This window comes from Cornus florida, unplaced genomic scaffold (assembly GCF_030987335.1).
Source record: "Cornus florida cultivar Cherokee Brave unplaced genomic scaffold, ASM3098733v1 CherokeeBrave_3.0.0_Hap2_Chr10, whole genome shotgun sequence".
Classification (NCBI taxonomy): domain Eukaryota; kingdom Viridiplantae; phylum Streptophyta; class Magnoliopsida; order Cornales; family Cornaceae; genus Cornus; species Cornus florida.
The window spans coordinates 78,966,963-78,985,288 of NW_026775580.1; the positions used below are offsets into that span (position 1 = coordinate 78,966,963).

Sequence of the window (18,326 nt, forward strand, 5' to 3'; positions counted from 1 at the left end):
GGAAATAATCTGGAGGTTCTGCAACCAACTTCATGCCTACCAAAGAAAGAAGTTGCTATTTTAACAGGAGCTATAAACATCTTTTAAGCATGGCCTGATTATATGCTCAGTTTAATCTCTCTAACTTGACGGCTAGCCTCTACTTTGATCGCATTAATTATCAGTTTCCGAAAGGAGCAAAATCTGCTTCCTCTCTAGTATCTTAATTAGTAGCATATACAAATCTAGTTTTGTGTATCCTAAAGCCACTGTAGATTCATCACGTAAACTGATAAAGTAGAAGGTCGAGAGGGTTCAAGTCTACGTAAGGGCAAGGTGGGGATGCGTGTTTCCTGCCAAAAAAAAAGATCCACCACATATTTTTCATGTAAATAGGATATTGTTTGAAACTAACTCTCAACCAGATGTGTCATTTTTTCTTCACGGATCCACCTTACAATTCAACAGAGGACCTTCTTGTATGGTAAAGTTAAAAAGGGAACCTCTGTTTTCTTACCGAACTCGTTACACAAATTAATCCACCCAAGTCCTTCCCCAACATGTTTAGCATACATGTATTATAGCTTAAATTCAATTTTTTTTGCAGTTGTACACATATTACACAAACATAGATATTTGCAATTTACCTCTTGGTTCAATACATTGTATCTATGTGTATTATCATTGCTTCTACAACATGGTGACATAATCAATCTGGAACTGTGACATTGATAATGCAAATTCCGGATAACAAGTCAAAATTACAAATAAAAAGTAAAGAAATTTACTAGACCTCGGTGACCGTATACTTCTGAATTAGTTGATTGTAAATTAGCATACCCCAATCAGTCAATCAATCTTGCACTTGGACAAGCATTGCACACACATTGATACAACCACATAACTGAGTGCTATCACAGCAAGAAGAAACACTACTGCATAAAATGTCAAACAGCAGAATCAGGACAATAAACCAAAGAAGAAGGAAAAAAAAAAAAAAAAAAAAGCAAGTGCAACAGAAGAAAATGCAGGGTGTCGCTCTTTTTTTTTTTTTGTTTTTTTTATTAGTATAAAATGCAGGGGGTCGCTCATGTAAATCTCTTCACTCAAATGACAAATCAAATTGTGGTGACAAAAAACAACAGAAACTGAACGCCCATCAGGTGAAGATGCTATCAAGTCTTAAAAATATTTAAAGACTAGCAAGTTATTTGTCATTTAAATGAAGGAAGCTGAAATTGTTTCGAAATATTTTTAAGAAAAGGCTAAACAAAAGAGAGAGGGAAGGGGTTCCAGGGTTGGCAACTGCGTTTGGCAGTTTTGCGCATATGGATCCGGGTTCTAATTTAAGTCCTTGCTGTGCTAGAGCATCTGCTTCAGGGCTACCTTTCTCCCACACCCCAATCTCATACATCTTCCTCAATCTCAACTTTGAAACAACATATACAATGGCACACCATCAATTTTCTGTTTCTTTTAAACAGAAAAAGCTTTGCACTTAAAAGCCCTTCCCTGTTTGAAATTATCATCCCATCTCAAATTTCTGATGCCATCTCATTGTACACATAATCATAAAAAAAATGACCTTATTTTTGTCTCTTCAACCTATCTTCCCCGATTTTCTTTAAGTCACTCTATGCTACTTCAAAACCTGAATTTCAAAAGAAGATCTCCCCTCAAAGTCATATAGCCATTTTCTGTTCTTTGCAATCTAACATTTTGAATTATTTATTTTACTTTTGGAATGGGAGGAAGGAAGAGGAGTTATTGAACTGGCATTTTGATAATATTTTGACTAGCACAAATAAGCATTCAAAAGATCACAAAAGCAAATAAAAGAGAGAATTAGTATAAAAGTACTCAATTCCTACTTCCTAGAGAGGGCAAAAAAAACAGAGTTACCATATGTGTTGTTTGGTTGGTTTTTTTTTGGGGTGGGGGTACAAAAACCAAGGTTAGAAAAAAAATAATACAAAGGGCTATTCTTCTCAATTAGACAGATGTTCCATAGTCTCTGCTATTCTTCCACATTATTAGAGTGTCTCATAGTTTACAAGATGATCGACACTTTACATAGAGTAAAGAAGTTTCAGCAAGTTGGCATCTCAAGCAGAATGTATTAAGAAAAAAGAAATAAAAACAAAAGAAAATGCTGCAAATCTGATATAACTTACCAGCTAAAGCAAAAAAGAACAAAATAGCCAAGCGATATCTGACCATCCACGGTAGAGAGACTTCAAGAGAACAGTGTTTCTGAGATCCTCTTGCTTTCCTCGTGGTATTAGAGTCTATTCTTTGGGCTTGGAGTTCCAATAGGGAGATATTCACACTCGTAACAGGCAAATCATTTGCATCTCTCACTTCAACTTTCAAACTCACTGGAGTAGCATCCCAATTTATCACTATTGCTCCAAAATTCGGTTGTCCTAAATGATACCCCACATCATAAGATCAACAATCTTAATGCATTAATATATATATATATATATATATATATATATATATATATATATATATATATTCTGAGAAAGAGGTTACATAAATACTAAGAAAATTACAAGTATACCATATGTGCATGACCTGAATCTGCAACTTTTGTCCATAACTCTCATTGTAGTTGGCGTCAACCATGCCACAAATCTCACTATGAAATGTAATGGGGGTGGGACTGTCTTCTCAACAGCTTGAGTAAGCCCACTTGAGGTTATGTCATACAGGGGATAACCAATAGCACAATCATGTCGTGTAATTTCTCCAAAGTGAACATCTCCGCTTATAAAGAAGACTCCATTTCTCTAAGCAAGAAAGATAAACACATAATGAGCTTTCATAAAACTAAATTAATTTGAATGTGTAACATATAAAACGGTTGATAATCTTCACCTTTGGAGAAGATTATAAAAGGAAAAGAAATTTTTAAAAGAGAGCTCCTGGTGCTTGTGTTTAAAAAAATAAAAGAGATCACCACTGAAAGTTGTTGAATTCAACTGAAAATAAACTTACGCAAGCCATTGAAGTTAGTGAATAAGCAAGATATTATTACCTTACTATCAGATATCAATTTAAAAAGACGATTCCTCTCCTTCGGGAAACGTCCCCAAGACTCCATATAAAACAAAGGGCCGGTAGTTGCTGAAAGATTTGAGATGACCTGAATGAAGGAAAATGCACAATTCTGTATAACAAAGAGACAAACCTCCAGCAAGAGTATAATCTTTTAATAAATTTAGAACCATACTCCGTGTTCCTTTGTGATTTTTGGGCTAAGGTTTTGAAGATATCATGTAACTTTTAGTGGATCTCACTTTTAGAGCTACACATGTTCCAAACTTTTTTAGTGGATAAATTTGATTCAGTGGATCTTTCTCTCTACTGTGCATGAAAGATGCAGAAACTATTGAGCTTTTGGTTTAGAATTAAATGGATTTTACGAAGCAACAAAATACCCAGTTGTTGAGACTTGAGATGATTAAAGAGATGTACAACAAACACCAATCACTACACAAAATGAGGAGTAGTGTCATCATTATCGTCATCATCCTTGCCTTTTTTTTCACAAATGAATGGGATTGACCACATGAATTCTCTTTTTCATACTACTTTATTATACGTCATGTCTCCTCTAAAATTTAATTTTTTTGAAATCATTTTTAATTATTTCATTCCATGCTAGTGTTGATCGGCCTCAATGTCTCTTACCTTCTATGCAAACTAGTTTCCCTTTCTTACGGGCGCGTCAACGAGTGTACATTCTATATGTTCATACCACCAAGTTTGTTTTCTCTTGTTCTGTCACTAATATGGGTTATTCCAAATCTATCCCTCGCACTTTGATTAGTCAATTTATCTTTTCCAGTCACTACTATCATCCACCTCAACATTCTCATTTCAATTACATGAATGCATTCTCATTTCTTTTTTAACGCCCAACACTTTGCCTTATGTAAGATAGCTAGCCTAATGACTATCCTATAAAATTTCTCTTTTGAGTTGTTTGGTTTTCTTCTATCACACAGGATACCACTAACCTGTCTCCCTTTGGTCCATCCTACTCAATCCTACTGGTAATATCATCATCTATTTCTCCTCCCTTTTTTTTTTTTTCCTTTTTTCTTTTTCTTTTGTATTACTGATCCTAAGCATAAACCATGATGATTTTGAGTAAATCTGATGTCTTGGATTGCTATTGTTTTATTATTACTTTCTGAATCTTTATTCAATCTACATTCAATATATTCTACTTTAGACTTACTAATTTTTAACCCTTTTGTTTCTAAAGATAACTCCAAGTTTCTAATTTTGTTCACAAGCCTTCCTTAAAAGTATCCAACAACACTATGTCATCAGCCAACAAAATGCACCATGGGATGCCTTCATGTATATCTTTTGATATTTCATCTAGGACTAGCGTAAATAGGCATGGGCTAAGTACTGAGCTTTTGAGTAGTCCCACTTTTATAGAGAAATTGTTAGTTTCTTCTCATACAGTGCAAAACCTAGTCTTTGTATCCTTAACATATCCTCAATCATAATTATAACATTTAAAGAGATTCGTTTTCTATATAAAGCCCACCAAATTATAAAATGAGTAATATAGTTCACTTTAAACAGCTTCCAAGGAAAAGGTAAGACTTGAGAAGACATGCATTAAATAATGAGATGAATATGAGAAAGGAACTGTGCTTCCCATTTACATGCTGTGTCCCCATTCTTTTTTGCCCCCCTTTTCTGGTGCCCCTCAGTGAAACCTTTTAACTGCTTAGAAAAAAGGTGTGATACACCTAATGGTCCAAAATACATGCAGAATTTATTGCTTCAATTAACAACTTCAAAATGATAATTACTGGGAAATAAAGTTAGCTAAGGGTGCAATATCTTATCCAAAAGCTGATTCAGCAATCCAATATAGGTAAGTTCCCTATAGCTTGTCCCATATCAGTAATAAATGCACCATAACACAAAATTCGTAAACAAATGTATATAAAATTTTACATTTAAACTTGGAACAAAGAATTTCAGTATGATCAGACAACAAATATACATAATACCTGAATAGAAGAACCAATAACAGTAATGGCTGACGGAAGACCATTCAACTCTTTCTCCAACCATGTCCATTGCGAACTCCCCAAAATATTTCCATCGCTGGACAAAGGGTCTCTATGGTATCTAGTATCTAAGAGAATAACCTGGAGAAGTTTATCAACAAGAATTATAACAAATGCATCCATGTATGTAGGTCTCCACCAATGATATATTTCTGATTGAGGTGGACATGTAAGCAATTTAGGGTTTGCCCAAACCAATGTAATGAGTACATTATTATGCCCAAATCCCAAAGCACTGAACTCGTTATATCAGACTACCAAAAAGGTCGGCAATTATAATGAACAAAAGAAGTCCCTTTAGTAGCAGTGTTCAGCTTCATTTTTTCTTTTTATAGAAAGAGAACTAAACTAATTGGTCAACTTCAATCAAAATGAAATAAAAGCAAAGGTACTAAATTGATTGACTTCAATACCTTGATTTGTCTACCCACAGGGCCAAATGTGTATGATGCGTACACACCAGCCTGTTTGCGCCTACAATAATGAAGCCATGAGAAGAAGTTCATCAATACTCGCTACTCAAAAAACGGAAGGAAAAAAAAAAAGGATGGGTTAAGCTAAGTATGAAATCAGTTGTCTCTGATACTCAGACCACCAGTAAATGTTCTCTGCTTTTTGCAAGGAAATGGTTAGGTGTTCATATGTGAATGTTATCTATTTTCGATATATTTAATGTCTCCATAATGAAAGAATTTTTCTTTCCCTTTCTTCTCTCTCTACCAATCTCAGAACCTTGACCTAGGACTTGAGAGTTAAGCCTCAAAGCCACTTAGACAAAGGTAGACCAGTCATAATGAAAGAATTTAGCAATACCCTAACCAGTGTGTTAGCAAAATGAGAGATAAAAGAAATATTAGTAACTCTAAATTGAGAATGATCCCGCACCGTGGACTGTCTTGGGGTTCATCCAAAAAATCAAGTAGAAGCCTTTGGTTTGTAATTTTCCCACCAAATTCTTTTCCTGCATCATTTAGTCCATAATCATGATCATCCCATGTGCCAATTACCTGTAGCGTCCATACATTCTCTGTTAGATAGTATTAGCTGTCTGCAGTGTCACTAAGCACTTACCTGATTCTACAAGTAACATCTAATATTACAAAATAAGAACAAAAACAATAACAACAAAGAATTTTGAGTAAAGCACCTTTGTCATCTTTCTAAGACGAGAGTAACCGTGATTGCTCTTAGCCATCTTATACTTGGACTGCATTTCATGCTCGGAGGAGGGGAAAAACCTTGGAGCATTCTTCCACGGCCCAATTGTTCTTTCCTTCCCAATAAACTTGAAGGGGCGCCTAGTGTCTCCATAAATGTTGTCACCCAGCCAAATAAAAACTTGGGGCTCAAAGTTGATTATTGCATTCCAAATAGGCTGCAGACATCCACCAATTTTCAGCAACTTTGGGAAACAATTTGGACTTCATTACATGTACTCTAACTAAAAGACCATTCAATCAAGATCAAATACATAAGTAGCCAAAATATAGATATACGTAAACAAAAAATACACAAATGCATGCACATTGGTAGACAAGAAAATGAGAAAAGTTATTAAAAAAAAAAATTTGCATGTGCCTAAATGGTGAAAAAATCTATACATGTAGTAAACGTAATTTCATACCCATATATGGCATGACACAGACACCTCAACAAAACAAAGCTCAAGAAAAGGAAACAAAGCAGGACACAACAATACAACAACAATATCTCTAGGTAAATATTATATTTCTAGTTTAAACACTGAATCTAGCAAGTGACTGAAGTCACTTAGGTGAATGCATGTATAGAGATGGGTACAATTGCCAATTGCAATTAAACTGAAATGGAATGGTTTTGGGTGGGATTGCTTGGACTTGGAGTTATTTGACCTCCACTGTGCATGTATCCTCGCATTTGCTTCTGTATTGTTCACTGTTTCTTAAGAAAATATTGGATATACAGGGGGAGCCTTTTTTCTTTTCTTTTTTTGAGAGATTTTCATCCTGAAAATATAAGCTCTTATGAAACCATTTTACAGATCCTGCAGAATTTCATGTCCACTGCTCTCTCTATATATATTGAAATTTTAAAAATAATAAATAAATAAAAGAACATACTTTGGAGTTTAGGATTATATAAGTCATGGTTTACTAATAATTCCAAGGGCGTCCCGACAAAATAATTGAGGGCGGGAAAAAGAAAATGAAAAGGAGAAATGACAAATAAAAAAACCGAATTAGAAGGAAAAAAAACACACGCACACACAATAATTCAATAGGCGAGTGCAAGAAAAAAGACGAAAGAAAAAACAGAAGGAACCCTAATATAGTTACAAGGATCAAAAACCTGGGGAGCACTTTGGTCAGCGCATGATCCAAAGGCAATTCGGGAAACTAGAGGCTCGTCAGAAGCGCGGCAGGCAAGTAGCAAAGCCGTGGCGGCGACGCCTCCGACGACAATTAACCACCGCAAAACCACCGCCGCCGCCATTGTACGCATTGAAGGATCAGCACAGCAATTTCGGTTGTAGAAATTACAAGTATATTTTTGTGTTTCTAAGCGAAATGGGTTGTATTTGGGTTGATAATACAGTAACAGTTCCTAACAACTAAAAGGGACTTTGGTCCAGGAATCGAATAGTAATAAGAATCAAAAGGCTTTTTGTCAAGAAAAGTGTAGCGTGAATCAGAAGCTGCTCCGTCTTGATCAGTTCATCATGTAGTGTATAAAGTGAACCAAATTGGCAACAATTTTTTAAAGTGAACCTCACTCGCACGAGTCCGGTTGGGTTTAAAGGGAACCAAATTGGCAATTTTTTAAAATTGCATAATGGTTAATAACTCTCGCAGTACACAATAATAATCCTTGCAAGTTGCAACTTACAACTTACCACCCATCAGACATTATTTCGTTTATAACAGACAATATTCTGATCACATGAATGGGCACATATTGTGATTTATTCATAAAAGAGTATATAAGATGGTTAAATCCAAAAAATAAAAATAAAATGAATAGCATAAGGAGTTATTTGCCAATATATATATATATATATATTGCATAAAAGAACACAAAACACAAACAACAAATTTCTTTCAAATTCCAACTTTAAACACTAGCTTTAAGCTGAAACCCTACTCTCTCTCTCTTTTTTTTATTTATGTAAAGTACAAATTCTATCCCATGTCCCACTATCTTACTATCTTAGTCCAGTTTGAAAAAGTAAGAATTATGCGAATGGCGAGGGCAAATAGAAATGAGGGCAAAGTGGGAAAAACACCCTTAATTTTTAAATTTTGAAAAAATATCACACTAATTTTTTTTTTTTTTAATTTTTTTTTGTATATAAATGTTTTAAGTTTGAAAAAATGATCAAAGAAGGGTTCGAGGTTATTATTTGGATACAAATTTAGTCATGTGTATTACACTTGACATTTTTAAAATATAAAATTTCAAAAATATCATTTACTCTTCCAATAATGCCCTTATATAAGAAGAAGAAAAAAAAAAAAAAAAAAAAAAAAAAGAAGAAGAGAGACACGTTATTCATTTCACATTTAATTATTTTTTATTTTTTTTTATTTAAGTTATAGAGGGATATTTTAGTCTTTTCAGTATTCAGACCCTTATTTGCTCAAAATTTGAATGTTAAGAATTTTTTAGAACTTATAGAGAATTATACACTCTACATGCATGGCATAAGAGTGTTTTTCACTCACGACCTTAGAAATAATCAACCTAACCTCGTTGGTAAATCTTAAGTCACATAATAAAGCAAGTGTGGGTGCGAAAGCGCAAGAACGGCAAAATTTAAGTCACACGAAGTGAGAAGAAAGCGAGAGCCAAACCTAAGAGCGAAGCTCGTTTAAATTGTATGACTTAGGGATTCAGCCTGGCCAAGCTGACGAGGCCTGCCCAACTTACACCCCCTCAGTGACAATAAGTAAAAAGCCTTGGAAGAAAATTTGGTCCTCTTGGCTTTCAAGTTACACATATTTGTTACTCAACAAACAATTCACTAATTAAAGTTATTTTTAAAAGATATTTTTTAAAAATTCAAAACTATCCTTAATTTTTATTTATTTATTTTTTTTTTAACCCAACTACCCTAGCAACAATCAAAACCAGACCTTTTTTTTTTCTTTTCTTTTTTTAAACTATGCACCATTGCTGTTTATCAAGCTGAAAACAATTGTCATTTGTTTGCCCTTGTTTTGTTTGGGTATTGCCTTATACTCAAAATAATAATAATAATAATAATAAAATTAAGTCCATGAGATGGGAATGGGATTTGGCAACATGATTCATACTTTAGAAGAAGAGATGACGAAATAATATTGTTATGTGTTGTTGAATAAGATTATGTGTGTGGAACAAATGTATTAACTTTTTTTTTTTTTTTTTTTTTTTTTTTGAGAAAAGTTTTTCCATTGATGCATTAAAATCTAAGAACAATATTCATGAAATGAACCTTACATGATAATCTTACAACTCAATCAAGTTCATATCTCGCCGAAAAAGTTTTCATGGTCAAGTGCTAAAGCCGTATATGCGACGTGTGCTAACATGACTAGGGTGGTTTAAACAAATGGGGTAGTTTTAGTTTTATAAGAAGGGCACTCTTACCATGACCAACCAAAAAAATAGGACCAATCTAACATTTTTTTTGAAAAAAGGGACCATTGTCAAAATATATACGAAATTATGGAACTCAAGTAAAAAAAGCCCCTAAAATAAAACAAGAATTAAAAGACTGTATTTGTGGGCTCTTTTGTAGTTTTACAATGAATGTTATCGTTTGTTTTATAAATAAATTTTCACGGAGTGGAGTAAGTTGTAATAGAGTTTTCCTCCACGGTTTCAAGGGTTTTATGTAAATAATAATTTTCTTTGTGTACACACAAATTTTGTAGTCTGCAAATAAATAACAAAATATGGAACAAATAGTAAGTTATTGATTTGAGAAAATTGAGTACAATCCTCTGAGATATTCTTTACAAAAGAAAGAACTTGTCCTCTGATTCGATCTCTTTTGTTGGTTGGATTCAAGGGTTGTTGGAGCTTGATCTTGAATCGGGGTGTTGGCAATCTTCTTCAAATATTTGTAATTGAGGAAAACCGCTAATGATTTTTGATCGAGGACTGACGAAGCTTGATCTCGAATAGTGTTGTTTGAGGATTCTTTGAACTTATTGAATCGCGGTGAAAGAACGGCACGATTTAGATGTGCTTATTGTTCTTCGCCTTCGAAGAGAATTTGTTAAATTTGATGAAGAATGGCACGACTTTGGATGTGGAATGTTGATGAAGAACGGCACAATTTGATGTGCTTATTGTTGATCACCGTGGGATTTTGATGAAGAACGGCACGATTCTGTATTTCTCTCTGGATTTCTGAATTGATTTCTAAGTATCTGAATTTCTGAACCCTCTGGATTTCTGGATCCCTTCCTCCTTCCTCCAGGCCTCTATTTATAGGCTTCTTGGATTAATAGGATGATGACACTTGTCCTCTACTAATAAGGATAAAATCATAACTGACAGGCCGGTTATATTATGATAATTATCCTTAAAAATAATTATTCCAAATATATTTTATTAGGAATAATTATCTTTTCATTTAATCATCTGGGCTGAGCTAATTAAATAATTTAAGTGGACCAAGCTTGGACCAATTAAATAATTTAATTAAACATGAGACCCATATTTGATGGGTCAATTTGTCAAAACAAAAGTTCATAAAATTTTAATGTCTACACTTTGAAATTGGACTACTTAATTAATGAACTTATTTTTGTATATATTTTTTCGACAAAAAATTCATGCACCCATTTGCTCAAACGCCTTTGGTATTTCTATTATATGAATATTATTGTCGAATGTTGAAATTATGGTTCTTACTTGTAGTGACAAATATATGTTTCTTAATCAAATATATTTGAGATTAAAAAAATAATATACTACTGTCTTGGTGGTAGGGTTCAACGTGCATGTGTGACTGAAATTTTTTAAGTTTGGACATTCTTATTTATAATTCGGTCGAGTTTGATTTGAAAAAAATTATAACCCAAATGTATTTTGTTTTTATTTTGTATTTTACTCGTCTCGAATTAGCTAACTCAAGAAACCTAATTATATATAATATGTATAAGTATAATTTTGTATTGCTTGCATATTGACATGTAATCTGTAATATAAATTCATATACTATCTTATCATATTCTTTCAAAATCTCAACCGAGTTTGTAATACATATATGGGTTAATTACAATGACACCTCTTGAGGTTTGTTCTATTAATAACCATATACAAATTAGTCCATTTTCGAACAATAACACTCCCTGAAGTTTGATAAAGTTAACAAAGACACCCAAATCCCTCTTACACGAGATAAATTGACTCTATTGCCCTTTGACTTGTAAATTGACCTATTTCACTTATGAAATTACTATTTTAACCTTCTTTAAATCTTTTGAATGGACAAAACTAACCCTCTTTACCAAACCCACCAACCATTGAAGAAGAATAGCAGTTGCAGTGTAAATATATATCACAGTGGGAGGAAAAAATTGTCGGAACAACCATGGCATCACAGAAAAAATTGTTGAAAAAATCATGGCATCACTGAAAAAATTGTTGGTGCATATTGGCACTAAAAATATACGGAAGACCAAAAAATCATCGCCGTATATTTTGGAATATATCACTGAAAAAATCATCTCCACCGACAACGATCCTAGTCCTCTCACTCGCACAATCAGTGACCCCACTAATGCCCACAAGATTACAATCACTGCTGATCTGAGCTACGAGAGCTCCTATAGCGTAAGTGGGTGGTCAAGAACTACATTTGCCTCGACAACGATGCCATTTTCCTCCATGCGCGTGCCATGAGCATCCTCTACAGCGTCGATTGGAGTTCTCTGTTTTTTCATTTTAATTGCATATATATATATACACACACACACACACACATAACCACACACAATAAAAATTGAAGCTTTGTTTTTTTCCCAGTTCTTGATGGAATGTGCCCAATCAACTTTTGTGAATTTTCTGTTCATAATGGTCAAAGAAAAAGGGATGGGGGTGATTTGAAAATCAGTGCTTTCTTGTTTTGCCTATTTATTCGCTTACTCTTACAGTGTTATGTACTCCCACAATTCACTTGTAATCAACTTATGAGTCCGCTTAGTCAGTTTTTGGAAAAAAAAAAAAAGAAAAAAATTTAATTACATATATACATATAGTACGAATTGAAACTCTCTTTTTTTAATTCAATTGCATACACAAACATATATATATATATATATATATATATATATAAGCTACTAAGCAAAGAATCAGTCACCAACCAAGGACCACTGGCTCTTAATCTTTAATTTCCTGAAAATGAACCAAATGACCGCGTCTACACGATCAACAGAGAAAAGAAAAGGGGGTGAACTTACTTCTCTCTTCATTGATAGAGATAATTAACAACATTTGGGTTCTATAGGGTGAAAGAGGCATCGATCTCCGTGGATGCGAAATCCCCTTTCGAATGGGCCTCATTGCAGAACAAACAAGAGAAGACAAATGAATATGTGAGGACGTAGATGGATCTTCGAAAAGTATCTCGCTCATCAAAGATTAGCAGCACAACAATTACAGAGACCACCTTTGCCTATATAACCGCACACCGACGCTGATTGCAATAGTATATACGAACACACACACAGAGGAGCAGAGGCGAGCATAGCGTGAGGAAAAAGTACTCCTCGGCCAAGATACCAAGATCATCGCCGCCGATCGCTGATGGCGGTGGTCGTCGTCATCAGTGAAATTTTCTAGAGGGTTTTGTCATAATAAAGGGTTAGATGGTGAAAACATGGTTAGGGTTAGAGAAGAGAGAGAAATGAGATTTGCGCACGGAGAGAGACGTGAATGAATAGCAGAAGGGCAACTTAGTCATTCAAGTATTTTGATATTTTATAGTAAAAATTTAATAAAATAATGAAGGGTAAATTAGACTTTTTATAGGTTTTTAAGTTTTGTTTGGATGCCAAATCTGACAGGGGGTGTCATTGTTCAAAAATAGGCTAATTTATATATGGCTGTCAATATAACAAACCTCAGGGGGTGTCATTGTAATTAACCCTATATATATATATATATATATATATATATATATAATTCAATTTTATTTCAAATTTTATCCAAAACTATAATTCATTGTAATACCCCGTATTTTTAAAGAGTTTATTTAAATTAATTCTGTATTGGGTTAATTATTTAATATCTAGATTTATTCACCTCTTAACTGTGTATGTTAAATTATTAAATTTATTTTATTTATCTGTGCATGTAATATTAATTGTATGTTCTTTATATTATAATGTTAGTTTATATACTTTTTTAGCGGTTATGTTTTATATTAATTAGTATTAGTTAATTAAAGTAGTACATTTATATTTTAGTATATTATTACGTAAAATAAAAATAAAAATGTCATGAGTTTGAATGATAGGATTGCATTTACTGTTATAATTGTAAGTTAGATAGGTTGACTTGATTGCTTTGCATTAAATTAGTTTAGGTAGGAATGTTTTGGTATTTAATATGAAGTTAGATACTTGTAATATTTATATTATATTAGTTTGTATAAATATTAGTTAGCTTTGGTTGATGAGAACGTAAGTTAGAAAAATTAGAATAGCAGAGAGTTATTTTAGAGGAGAGAAAGAGAAGAAAAGTGAGAAGAGTAGCCTTGGACCGATGAAGGAGAATTTAACCCGACTACGCGCAATCGGCGGATTTGTTTTAAATCCTTAAGGCAAGTTATTATCTACTTTTCCCCTTTGAATCCATAAATTATTTGTTTAATTTATTTCGGCTATTTAGAGGTTAGAAACCATGCTAGGAATTTTAATAAATTAATTTTTAGTTTATTAAAGTAGTGAAATTTTAATTATTTAGGGTGTTAGATATTTGTTTATTAGCCTATGTAATTAAAATGTAGCTCATAAATAATTATTTAAGGCTTTAGGGGCTTTTTAGAATTTTTTGAAATTTTTCGGGAATTTTCTGTAATTTTCGGCGAGTTTCCGGCCACCGACAGTAGGAAAGATGACCAGAGTAATCCGGTGTGATGCGGTGCACTGTAGTTAGTGTGCGCACGGATCAGCGACTGTTAGATGGGTATTTAATCATCAAATCGATTCAGTATAGCGTAGTACACAATCTTATGGTGCGCGCAAATCAAAAGCCGTTAGATTAAAGAATGATCATCAGATCGATCCAGTGTAGCGCGTCCACAGAAGTCTGTTACAACAGACTAATCAGATCACGCCGCGTCAGCAGGAATCATCAACGCGCACGTGGCAGACTCCAGACGCGCGTGGAGGCGCGTGCACGTGTGAGAAGAAGTGGCAGCGCATGTGGGGACTTTGGGAGGCGCGTGAGGGCGCGTATGGGACCTCTACAACTGCAGGAAAAGTCCAGAATACCCCTAGGGACTGTTTTGAAATCTCCATAACCTTAAACTTTCATTTTTGGGCCTATGGTTGGTATTTACGAGTTTAACGGGACGTTACCTGTTAATTATTATTATGTCCGATTAATATTTCTAAATATTAATTGTATCGTTTCCCGTACGAATCGCTATTAAACAGATGTAATTAATTTAATGAGATTGTTAAATATTAATTGTGTTATTATTTTATTGTATTAATCATTAATGTTAAATTAAATGATTACATGATTTTATTCATATAAATTGTCCATTATACATTATGGGATTATTTATATTGTTAATGATATATAAATCATGATTATTATGCTGTGTGCATTTCAGGTAGTAAGTGGATTATTTAATAAATTAAGTCGCATTTATATTATATGAATGTGTTGCCATATAGAACCATGTGAGCTGACTAATAAGTTTAGTCTCATTTATACCTTATGCATTTGTTGCCATAAACAGATGTGTGACTGTCGGGGTATGTGGTTTAATATAATTGGCACGTGTTGCCTAAGTGATATACTCAGTATATTCATTAGTACCTTGAGATGTGTTACCACTGTGTAGGACTTATAGTATGCATTGTCAGTACTATGCAGTGTGTATTAATAGCTGATTTCTCAGGTAGGGAAATGAGACATTTAACCACCTCGTGTGAGTCTAAGTGATCACCGTCTATTCTGGTTGAGGTCTTATTATGCATTGTGTAGTTTCATTAGGGTGTATACAGATATAATATACTTCCGAATAATAATGATTAATTTATTTGATTATCTGATTTGGGTCATAGTAGAGAGAACTTGCTCGTGGGTTTGACCCACCATTGTTGTGTTTCAGGGCCCTGTCAGTACCCGTTTCAAGGTTGAGGCTTAGCAGTGTGGGACCAACATCCGAACTCATCTACTCTTACAGTCTTGTTCAGGGTAGAAGTTTTATGTATTATTTTGATTCCAGTTTTATTTACTTCTGACATTGAACTTTCAAGTTTATATTTAGGGATCATTGACATAGGATTTCCAGGTTGTATAAAGGAGTATTGTATTTAATAAAGGATTGATGGATGTTTTATTATTTAGTTTTCCTTTCTCGTCTACGTTCTTCTATTATTATCATTTTGTATTCCATACTTGTATATTACCAATTATTTTTTATATCTCTCATTTTTTGTGTATAAGCTGATCAACTTATGCGTGGAAAATGTGGGGTATCACATTCATTCTTACAATTATAAGTTGGATTGAATTTGACTTTGCAATTTAGGTGGAGAATTCAACTTAAAAAGCCAAGTTTATATTTGAATTACAAAATCAAATTCAATCCAATTAAAAATTGTAAGAATGAATTATAGTTCGGTTAAGTGCAAAAAAAAAAAACCCTAATATATAGGGTTTATGCAGAAATAGTCCATACTTTTTGAAAATGTGCATTTTAGTTCATAAATTTCAAAAAAGGTGCAAATAAGTCTCTTTAACCACTTTTTGGTCAAAATTGACATAAAATAAATTTAAAAAAATCCTATTTTGCCCTTGAGTTAAGTGCAAAAAAATCCCTTTACTATCAATATAGTGCAAAACAGTCCATATGTGGTATAAAACCCCCTGTACTATCAATTTGGTGCAATTACCCCCCTTTTTGCATTAAAAGACATTAATACCCTCTTTAATATAAATGAAATAATATTAAAAAAATTAGGCAATGTAAAATTACCATTTTAGATAATTTATTTTTATTTTTATTTTTTTCCTTTGTATTTGGTTGATTGATTTGTAGGTCGTGGTAGTGGAGGGTTCAGAGGCGACCGAGGTGATGGAAGGAGAAGAGGAAGGGGCTTCGGAGGAGGAAGAAGCTTAAGAGGCCCCAAAGGCGGCGGTGGCGGCTTTAAAAGTTGTGGTGGCAGTAGAGGTGATGAAGGGAGAGGACGGGGCAGAGGTAATCGTAGTAGAGGTGGTGGAGGGAAAGGAGGAAGAAACCCCGGAAGCCCCAGAGGTGGCGGCGATAGAGGTGATGGAGGGAGAGGAAGGGGCAGAGGTGACCGCAGTGGACGTTGTGATGGAATGAAGGGAAGGATTAAAGTAGTGGTTGAGCCTCATAGCCATCACAGAGGCCCTCATCGCCGCCGGACTGTTCTTGGCCAACCTCACTGACCTCTTCCTCAGAGGCAGCGGAACCACTCCCGTCTGGAACTCATAAGGTTCACCGTCCACCATCTCATTGTTGTAGAATGAGACCTCAACCTTTCACCGTTAACCAAACTCCCACGACAAGCTCTCATCCTTACCGGATGGTAAACACCAATAGATCCAGACCCTTTTCATCAGTTGCCATCATTGATGATACATTAACGGCGTCCTGAGCTCGTCGTCCTTCACCGTCACCAACAACTGGGTTTGTGATATGACTTTGTTTGATGACACACTGAGTTAACTCAACAGATCGGCGCTAAACTTTGGTTATGGGTTGAATTAAATGGCCAGAATAAACATAATGGTGGTGATAGAGTGTAAGAGAAAAGGGTAGAATAGGAAAAAAAAATGGCAAAATAGGGTTTTTGAATTTATTTTATGTCAATTTTGACAAAAAAGTGGTCAGAGGGGCTTATTTGCATATTTTTTGAATTTTTATCGATTGAAATGCACATTTTCAAAATACACAAATCTAATATAGGGATTTTTTTTTTTTTGCACTTAACCCTTTAATTTATATTAAAGAGGGTATTAATGTCTTTTTATACAAACATGGGTTAATTGCACCAAATTGATATTATATGGGGGTTTTATACAACACAGGGACTGTTTTGCATTATATCGATAGTAGAGGGGGATTTTTTGCACTTAACATGAACTTGCCTTTTTAAATTAAAAGGTAAAATGCAAAAAAAAAACCTCCTCAACTATGTCTAAATTTGCAAATAACCCCCTTGAACTATGTTTGCGCATAAAACCCTTTAAACTATCACATTTAGTTGCAAAATGCCCCATTGTCTTACCTATTTTTCATTAAATGATCATAATATAATTTCTTATTGAATTACACTTGATATATATTTTTTGTATTAAAATAAATTATGAAAAAAATTCATACTAATTTGATGAAATATTCTCTATTAAATTTACATAAGTTTGCTTTAATTTTTAAAATTAATTATTAAAATAAAAATCTTAAATAGAAAATTTTGAAACAATTTAAGTAATTTCTTAATTTTCATGAATATATTGCATTAAAAAGAAGATATTTTTTATTTACGTAATTTATTAATTTTTCATGAATATTGTTTGAAAAAGAAGATATATTTTTATAGTATTTTTTTTTTTTTTTTTTAAAGTGAGTATAATAAGTTAATCATTTTAGAAAATGATAGCTACGAATTTGTTTATTTTATTTTTTTCATTTTTATAATCAATTGATACTAATTATAAAATTAAAGTAAATGGTATAATTAATATTTAGATAAGAGAAAATATAATAAAAAATAATTTAATAAGAAATGAAAAATTTAATAACAAAGGGTAAAATAGTCTTTTGTGATGTGTTTGTCTTTATTTGCAACAAATCAATAATTTAAGAGACACTCTTTAGTTTAGGGTTAATTGCAAAAAATCAATAATTCAAGAAGGTTTTTTTTACACTTTACTCTAAATTAAATTCTAGACCTCAATTGCAAAGTCAAATTCAATCCAACTTAAAATTGTAAGAATAAATTATATTTTTGGATAAAAATCCAAATAAAATTGAATTAAGATTTTTCAATATTTTAT

At 33.3% G+C, this 18,326-nt stretch overlaps 1 protein-coding gene across 2 annotated transcripts; it reads right to left on the bottom strand.

Moving 5' to 3' along the window:
• Positions 1–549: 549 nt before the first annotated feature.
• On the bottom strand, positions 550–7,930 carry LOC132279003 (uncharacterized). Of its 2 annotated transcripts, none has more exons than XM_059780920.1 (9): positions 7,416–7,930; positions 6,235–6,462; positions 5,973–6,094; positions 5,501–5,561; positions 5,028–5,168; positions 3,023–3,130; positions 2,546–2,774; positions 2,154–2,405; positions 550–911 (listed from the first exon to the last, which is right to left on the bottom strand). In XM_059780920.1, the coding sequence occupies exons 1-9, from the start codon at positions 7,566–7,568 to the stop codon at positions 829–831; spliced, it is 1,377 nt and encodes a 458-aa protein (XP_059636903.1). In that variant the 5' UTR covers positions 7,569–7,930; the 3' UTR covers positions 550–828. The 2 variants fall into 2 exon arrangements, with proteins under 2 accessions (XP_059636903.1, XP_059636902.1); XM_059780919.1 differs by having other exon boundaries at positions 550–914; positions 7,416–7,923.
• Positions 7,931–18,326: the final 10,396 nt, after the last annotated feature.